The sequence below is a fragment of the Limulus polyphemus genome, unplaced genomic scaffold (genome assembly GCF_000517525.1).
Source record: "Limulus polyphemus unplaced genomic scaffold, Limulus_polyphemus-2.1.2 Scaffold1283, whole genome shotgun sequence".
NCBI classification, from domain to species: Eukaryota; Metazoa; Arthropoda; class Merostomata; order Xiphosura; family Limulidae; genus Limulus; species Limulus polyphemus.
The window spans coordinates 47,193-56,754 of NW_013666893.1; the positions used below are offsets into that span (position 1 = coordinate 47,193).

A 9,562-nucleotide genomic window follows, 5' to 3' on the forward strand; every position below is an offset into this window, starting at 1 on the left:
CCATGCCCGGCTAACAATACAGAAGTTACAGTGATGTGGCTCACGTGCACTAATGTTACCGTATCAAATAACATAAAACTGACTTTTGTCTGTATAAAGTAACTTGTTTTGGCTGTGTTTTAGTAGACTAGTATTTTGTAAAATACGGTCACATTTCAATTATTATACATTATATATGTATATAGATTATTGCTATTTTGAAATAAGTTCTTAAAGTTATTTTCCCTAAACTATAGAACGTAACTAAAGAAGTAAAGCAAACAATTGTCTATTCTAGTTACAACCTTTGTACTCGGTTGCTAAGCCTTTAAAAACTTTTCACATGGAGGATATGAAACAAAATATTTTTTTTGGTTTTTTATATACATTTGAATAACTAATAAATCATAAATTACTACATTAATACCATATAATTCTACTATAATTTATCAAGCTTAGTAACTAAGCTGTATTTGGGTCTAAAAAGATAAGAAATTTTTGAGCAGACTAAAGACACACCCTACCTCGTTGAAATATTGGTTTAAAAAAAAGAAATGGCACCAAGACCATTAAAATGGCTGAGAGAGCCACTAGTGGGACATTCTGAGCTTCTGATTGGTTATTCATGTCATATATAGAAGTATGTGTATATAAGGGAGCATTTCCAAAAATGGAAAGAGGTGATTTGATATATTACATGAGCAATATCTTAGCAAATTGAAAGGATAATAGGCTCTTATTTTATATTATAGCTTGTCAATATTGGTAATTTGAGTTTCTAATTCGTACAAGACTGTAGACTTAGTATTTTGACTTCACAAACATCTAATTTGAACCAGTACTGCATTCAACATACCACATGACACACAAAAATCGATGTTTAGGTGTGTTTTTTAATATTTACTTTTAAATTAAGAAATTAACTAATGTATAATACTAAAATATGAATTATAATCTACAATTTGATGCCAAATAGTAGTTCAATAAAATTTTGAATGCAAGTAAACAAATGCGATGACATGGCCTTTGACATGTGACCTGTTGCGATAGCATTAATAGTGAACAGGTGAAATTGAGGGGAGGAGGAGTTTTTTTCCCACTTATCCTGTCAGAAATTTAATGGTTTGTAATTGCAAATAATTGTCCAAGTGAGACTTTCACATGTCCTGGGCACTGGACAACTGCTAATGTTGAGCACTGAGCATATATCTGTTGGTTAGTAGCTTTTTTGTGAACTTTGATAAATCAATTTACAGTGTACACAAGTGTGATTCAGTTGTCACATTTTCTCATTATATAGCAAACAACTTACATGTAAGTACCACAGGATGATACAGAAGCCGCACATCACAATGATATTTCCAAGTCCCATTCCCATTATGGTTTTTCTAAGTCATGTTTTGTTTTACAAATTTATTAGTATGTCACTAATCTTGCAAGGAAGCGTGGAAATAATCATGCTAGGATCTTCAAAAACATGTAAAAACAGGAATTGCAAATGTCATAGTGCTGCACAACATTTCTACCACCCTTTATAAGTCATCATATCTTAAGAATATATTAAATAATCTACTATGAGTTTCAGCTTTTGTGTTGTGTTTTTACCTACATAAAAAAAAAAATGTAATAACTGGTTTAAATCATTAGCTGCATGTGCTTGACTGAAAATCATTTCTATTTTGCTTGGCTAATGGAAAAGATAGAGAAAAAAAAAGATTTTTTGATGATTGAAGTTTTCAGTAAAAAAATCATGAATTTTAAAATACAGCTGTATTTAAACTTAGTAGAATGACTTGTTTCTGTTTTACGTTAGAACATAGAAATTGGTCACTAATTTTATCATTTGTTATTTAGAAAAGCATAAATAATTGAAAAAAGATTGTTGTATACAATGACTTTCTAAGTTTGCTTGATATTATTTTAGAATTTTTTTCTAAAATATTTTCCATGGATTTGTTCTCTTTAGGTCCTGATCTTGACCATGGTGGACTTCTTGGTACCATTAAACAATCACTCACCTTCACCCAACTACAAAGTAAGTACTGGAAAGTCAGCACAACAAACATAAAGACTCCTCATTTCTTCAACACAACACTTGTTACAGTAGTTACAAACGTTTTTGTGTTCATGAATAACAATAATCCTTCCAGTACAATGGAAAATAGTACTTACCCATGGGTGACCCCTACTTCCCTTGGTCACAAAAGTTGGCCTCCAGGATACCAAGCAAGTCTAACTGATCTTTTCCTTAAGAAAAATCCTCTTCATTTTGGGACAGGTATTTCTCAGTTAGCTGCAGCATCTAGTTATATAGAAAAAATTTCGACATTTAATGAGAATTTTCCAAAGTGCCCTCATCCAGATGCTAAGGATAAACCCTATCCTTGTGAGATTTGCCAGCAGTATTTTTCTCTATACAGTAGTCTGAAATCTGATGGGGCTTGTAGCAGCAACAGCTCATGCAACATAAATAATGACCCCAACATCAACCGACCATTAAGTGCTCCATCTGAACGAAAACAACTTTCTCAACTACCATCAGCACCACAGTCACCTACTACTGCTATTGAGAGCTCCAGCCTTCCCCAACAAGCTCCTGTTACCCTTCTTTCTCCACCATCCTTGCTTGAAGGGTCTCGGGAAGGCCACATAAACTCATCAATGACCTTACAACAACCCAGCCGACCTCGACATCTCCCAACTAAACAATTCATGTGTCCCGTCTGCCACAAGTACTTTACCCAGAAAGGAAATTTAAAGACACACATGATGATCCACACAGGAGAGAAGCCTTATACCTGCCAGGTCTGTGGAAAAAAATTCACTCAGAAAGGCAATGTGGATACACACATGAAAATTCACACAGGAGAAAAAGATTACTCTTGTGTGTCCTGTGGTAAATCATTTACCCAGAAAGGAAACCTGAAGACACATGTACGAAGTGTGCACACTAAAGAAAAGCCTTTTCTTTGTAGAGTTTGTGGGAAATGTTTCTCACAGCGTGGGAATATGCATACCCATATGAGAACACATAACAAGGATGACCACTTTCCTTGCACTATATGTGGAAAGACTTTCTCACAGAAAGGAAACTTGAGGACACATGTGCAGCGTCATACAGGTCAACTGCCATCACGTCGTTATAGTTCTCGTGGAGGTTCACGTTCTTGCTCTAATGGAACTCGCTCTATTCTTCAATGTTCTGAGACAAACCAGAACCAATTATCTTCTTATTCTTTCCATAATTCTCCTGCTCCTCCAGTTCCTGGATCTCCACAAACCCAATCCTCATCTGTAAACCCCATTGATCTTGGTAAATCTTCACAAACACTGACTTGTCCACCAAGACCATCTCCTAGCCCTTTTCAAACCATTTCCAAAGAAGCACCAGAATCACATTCCCAATCAATTCCTTCTCGTAGCTCTCCTCTCTCTCAGGTATCAGTCAGTTCTTCTACTATAGGAATGGTGAATGGAACATCCTCATCAATTCATCTCTCTTCCTTGGCAAGTCCTTCCCCTCCTGATATGTTAAGCCACCCTCCATCTGTGTATTCCCACCAATCTTCTCCATCAGTTGTACCCCATTCAGAGTATATGATCAATCCTATGATGAACAGTCCTCCAGTCAGCAATTCCCAGATGACACGCATCAAGAGTTCATCTCCTTGTGACACATCTGGCCATATGCAGTTCTCTGAACAAGACTGCCGGCCCTTTTATTCTGCTCCACCTACTCCAGTTCCAGCCCCACTCGCTCATTCCTCACGGTGGCTCTCTCATGGCTATCAGAGACATTATGGTAACTTCCAGGTTACATCAGCAGTAGGTTCCTATAATCCTGTCTCTCAACATCCCACACCACTTTCACGTCTTGCCCTTTTCAGCTCAAATATGATGAGCCATCACCATAGCTTGGGAAGTCCTCTCTCAGATGAGAAACGGAACACTGACACACTTGGGATGTCAAGTCAGCACTTGTCAGAAGATCATTTCCACTCATCAACTAGCCCAGACTTTTCACAGCTACTTGATTGAAGAAAATATAGTTGATGTTAGATATTCAACAATGTACTGGTGAGTTTGAATGCAGAACACTTACCTTAAACCTGGTAACATCTTTCCTAAATTACTATTGAATAGAAAATTCAGTGTTTGTTTTTAATTATATTTTAACTGACTGTTGGACCAATATGCATGTTCATAGTCTGGAAAAACAGAAATGTGAAGGTAGCTTAGTTATTTCTCACTCAGTGTAAAGTTCACTCAACCTGCCCATATTTTTATGGCATTCCCATAATGGAGACTGCAGCTTAGGTTATATTCATCGTTAGAACAGCTTCATTTTTCATTGTGGAAACTCTGGATCTTCATTTCTACAGTTCATATTGAGTGTGTTTACTGGCTTTCTGTTACTTTTTATTTTATGATGGTGAAAAACATATTAAAAAAACTTGTGTCAGTTTTTTTGTACATTGGCTTGGACAAGTTAGATTTTGTTTGAAAATGTTAGATGCAGGTATTGGTGCTTTTGTAGGAACTGTGATAACACCTTAAACTGGAAGTTCGGGTGTGTAGTATCATCCAGGTTGGTACTGGCAATGTTTTATATTTGAAACACTGAAAAGTTTTTGTACTACAGCGAGGTTGATACAAGTGATATGTGAAAACCGGTGAGAAAAAGCCAGTAAGTATCAGACTTTTATGTATGTATGTGTGTGTGTGTGTGTGTATGCATGGTGGATTTTCTATACAGTAACTTACTGTGTATGTACAGTATATACTTATAATTTCAGTTTCTTTGATAAACGTTTTGAGTAAAGAAGGCAGCTTTTTGATGTTAACTGCTCTTTTAAAATCAGGGGTATGTTCAATACATTGTTGAAAATGAAATGTATGTGGAGGATGCAATTTGTATTGTACTAGTTATTTGTATACATACAAAAGTTTATTATGATGGTTCCTTTTAAAGGAAGTTATAATGAAAACCAGCAAGTAAGATTATCATCATCAGGAGGGTTTTGTTTTTGAAAATTTTTATTCTGGAGTAGAGTTTAAAGTTATTTGAATCTCAGAAATGTTTGTTGTTGAAGTGTTGGATTCAGACTTTAACAACATCATCCAAAGTTTTACTTGGTAATAATAGTGTTTTTAGAAAATAATTCAGTATTTTTTTTTCCTGTTTTACTGGAAATTTTACTTGCTATTGGTAAAAATTATGAAGTGTGTGGCAGTTTTTACTGTACGAGAATTTACATTGAAGTTTTTTAAGGTGAGAAACTATCAGTTCCTTTAATAAGAGATATATGTGTATGAAGTATAATTTGGAATTAAAAGATACTAGAGTAAGAATTGAAAGAAAACATTTGCTTTAGTTGCATAATCTTTATTTATATGTTACTTGCTATTAAACATGCATTTTATTCCAGGGCAGCATTTAGTTCAAGTTTTCTGTAAATACAAATTTCATGCTCTACAAAACTACAAAGGAGCTCTTGTTACTACTTTATGAGAAATGCACAAGTTCAAAAAGAAATTTTTAGAATTCCTGTCAGAGTGTGAGTGATTAAAAAAATTATAAATTTTAGCAATGCAGATGGAAAGACCTGTTCTATTAATACAAGTATTTATGATATGTAATCCTCTTTACTGAATGATACTAAAGTTGGTGCTTTCAGCTTTATAAACTGTAAAGTGAATATTTACAAGTTTGTTTTTATTAGTCTTCAAATAAGATTTTAAAAAAAGAAGTAAAAATGGTCTTCTAGCTGATTTATAATTCCAGATCTTTAACCCGGTGCATATAAAAAATATATATATTACTTTACAAACTTGTACATGTATGAAATGTGAAAATTTACATATGTGGGGAAGTTTTAGATTCCAAATATGTATTTGATGGCTAAAAAGAGGCATCACTTGATGTGCAGCTTTTTCCTAGAAAGATTCAGGTTTTAAGGTACACAAATGTCAGATCTTAGTGGATTTTTTATAATATTGAGAGAATTTCTATGTTTTAATTTATTGAATACTTGCTTACTTGTACAATATTAGTATATGTTTGAAAGGTACTATGTTGGACTTGTGGATCAGTCTGGATTGTTAGAAGTGTAAGAATTGAAGTTTTACTTGTATAAAATTAGCAAATATTCTTTAATGTATGTGTCTAAAATGATAGTTATGATCATTTGTAGACACAAGGTTAAAACAAGAGATTTTCATTGATATTCCTAATTATTTCAAAGTAAAAATCGCTATTATGACTGCGAGATTTATGCAAGGTTTATAATATTAGCAGTTCAGATACCAAGAAATTAGTATCTTGGTCCTGAATTCATGTTTAGGTACAAGATCAAGACAAACTATGACATGTGGCTATAGTTATCATAAGCTCAAATTCTGATTTTTGATCCTGTTATTTTCAAATTACAGGGGTGGAAGTAATTTTTTTATTTGTATAGAATTTCTGCAACTCGGTCTAATTTGCATAACAAAACTTAAGATTTGTATAGCGGTTTCTATGTGTACTTTTTGAATTAATCAAATTTTGTATCAGCAAGTTCCATCAACGAAGTAATTTGTACATTACAAATGTTACAAGCTGTATTTATAGAACAGTATTTAACATTTGTATGAATTATTTCATGTATCATTTGCTGTTTTTTATTTTTTAAAACAGCTTAATTTGAATATTCATCAACAAGAAAAACCCACAGGTACTGTAGATACAAAACAATTGAACTCAAACTAAAAAGATTCTCTTGCTTTACTTACTTCAGGTCAAACTGTTTTGAGATGTAAACTTGTAACAATACATTTGCTACATGTGGGCAAACCCATTCTGAGTAAATGTCCTATTATTGTTCTCCATTTTAAGAAAAAAAATCATTTATGACTAAAATATTTTACACGAAATTAACATCAACATTCCCAGAAGGTTTTTGTACATGTTTAAATGTAGAACCCTTTTCTATTCTGAAATCTGTAGTAAATATTAAAGTTAATAATGGAACATTTTGCTAATAGCTTATCACATGCATTCCAGTGACTAATAGATTGAAAATTATTTTAGATGCTATTCAAAGATAACACTATTTAACTACAACTTTACCTTAAGTGATATACTGCTTGTAGTCACCATATTCTTAATAGGATAACATGTCAGGGAAGGACCATTGTCTTTAGTAAGTACTTCTTGGAGATGGATATCCTCTATTTATCAGGTTCTGCTGCCTCATGCCATAGTTTCCTACAAAAAATGATTCCTTATCATCACAGCATTGAATATTTGTTTTTGCCAACATATAGTATCTAGAAAACTGGTACAATAAGACTGAAATAAATTATAAGTTCATGATTAGAATACAACACTATACCCTTGAAACCCTTGTTACAGCAATCTTACTCTGAACTATAATCAAAATGTAAAACTGTTGATTTTCACTTTTGAGAGCTCATTTTAGAACCAGAAAGCTTTGTAATAAGGTTGCCTAAATGACAATGCAAAAAATCTCTCAATGACTGGATTAGGATTAATTTCTTTATGGTAGGGACCCTTCAGTTTGATTCTGAGCGGTTATTTCAGTACCTTTTCCCTTAGTCTATTTCTCCAGTTAATTTTAACATGCTACATGACTGAGAAGGATCACTGTAAAGTTGCATTAAACATCAGTATTACTAAAGATATTTGCAGAACATTATTTAAATTTGGAAAATGTAGTATGTATATGTAAATTACTAATTTCCAGAATTCATTTCTCACCAGACGCCCAAGGCTCCTACAGCTGAATTGCTTAGCTTCATTCCATTCAGAAACTTTTGGAGCATTTACATGCACCCTTAAAAGTCATTAACACTGATCATATAAAGTGCTCAGTTCCTCATTACCAAACACCAATAATTCATCTGCATTATTATGCCATGCTGCAAGACCCAGCCCCTTCAAACAGCTCAAAATTGGATGTCTAATTTTCATTGAGTCTTCAAATTTGTTTGTTATACATAGAAGAAAAAAAATTCCACACACACATGCGTTACACATGGCATTTGTAAGAGTAACTGCTCTGTATTCCAACTCTGTTTTATCATTCCCACATTTTCCTATAACTGTACATGCTGTTCTTTGCATACAGAATTACCACAATTCAGTTCTGCAAGTGCAACTTCAACAGAAGGCAAAGCATACGAGAAATTAGCACTGTAACTTTGCAAAGTTAGAGATAATCTTGTCAGTTGAAAGAGGGTTTCATCAAAGAACATTAAATACAGAATAAGCTTTAAAATTGTTAGCATCTTTAAAGCCCCTTTTGCTTTTTACCTTTCTTCTCAGCTATGTTTTCTAAGTCTTGCACTATGACAACAAAAGATTGGAATTGAACTTCAGTTGCTTTGTGTTTATGTACAGCCATCACATGCCATGAACATGACTGAGTTTTTCCACCTCTGTTTCTAGAATGTTTCCTGATTCTTTCGTTCTCTGAATGTTTTGATGCTCCTCTGGTACAGATAGAAAAAGACTGTAAAAACATCCATCACTTCATTAAAGTATGTCTCCTTGAGTGCCTCTTTAACAGCAAGCTCTAATATGTAAAACAGAAACTTAAACATAGCTGTCAATTAAGAAATGCTACTATTTTTAAAATCTGTTTTGGTCTTTTTTTCAAAAATGTATCAATGATTAAGTCAGTGAATGGTTATAAGCTATGGATTTTCCTCTCTCTCTCATATGCTTAAATTCATTGCAGCACCATCAGCCAACAAGCCAATAAGTTTCCTTTGTAATTCTAGCTCTTTACAAGTTTCAAGTACTATTTTTTAACACTTCTGTGGTAGCAGATTTTATGTCCTGTAATCTGAAAAAACACACATGAGAGGTATCAGGGCCGGCTATGGTATTTTGCACCCTAGGCAAGTTGTTTATTTTACGCCCTCCACCTCCTCACCAATTTTTCCCCATGGTTCTATAACTCTCTCAAAAAGACATAACATAGTAATATTTTTTCAGCAAAATATTTATTCATTAAAACAAAAAAGTTGCAAACATAACTGCATACATCCTAATACAAAACATACAGTACATGTATAAGAAAGAAAGTTCAATAATCTGACAAATTTTTACATCTTCATACTAAAGTTGCAAGTTTTTTGCCTTTATCTTTGCAAGTTGGTTAATCAGTTCTTTGATATGAAGTTTTTCAGTGATTTCTTGCTGTATGGACACAGTTGCTAATCCAACAAGCCTTTCTTGTGCCATTGTGGATCGAAGGTAACTCTTTATCAATTTAAGTTTTGAAAAACTTCGCTCGCCACTTGCAACAGTAACAGGCAGAGTAAGAAGAGTACGAAGTGCAATAAATATATTGGGAACACTTTCAATGAGGCTATGTTTACAAAAGAACTTCAGCACTGCTTGAGGTGGCAGAGATTCTTGTAGATGACGTGTAATTGCTTGAATTTCACTGCACAAGTCAGCAGAATCGATATCTTTAGATTCACCATGCTGCAAACCTGATTCTAGCTTTACACAGTGTTCCATCATTTCTATTTGTGTCTTACCATGCAAATTTTAATATCATAGAGAAAA

At 33.7% G+C, this 9,562-nt stretch overlaps 1 protein-coding gene across 1 annotated transcript in view; it reads left to right on the forward strand.

Moving 5' to 3' along the window:
• The window catches only part of LOC106462920 (zinc finger protein 628-like), a 27,079-nt gene extending 18,581 nt beyond the window's left edge, over positions 1–8,498 (forward strand). The window contains exon 2 of the mRNA XM_013922889.2: positions 1,946–8,498. Within this exon, the coding sequence (XP_013778343.1) occupies positions 2,107–4,017 (1,911 nt within the window). The 5' untranslated portion in view covers positions 1,946–2,106 and the 3' untranslated portion in view covers positions 4,018–8,498. The remainder of the gene's footprint in view (positions 1–1,945) is intronic.
• The last annotated feature ends 1,064 nt before the right edge of the window (positions 8,499–9,562 follow it).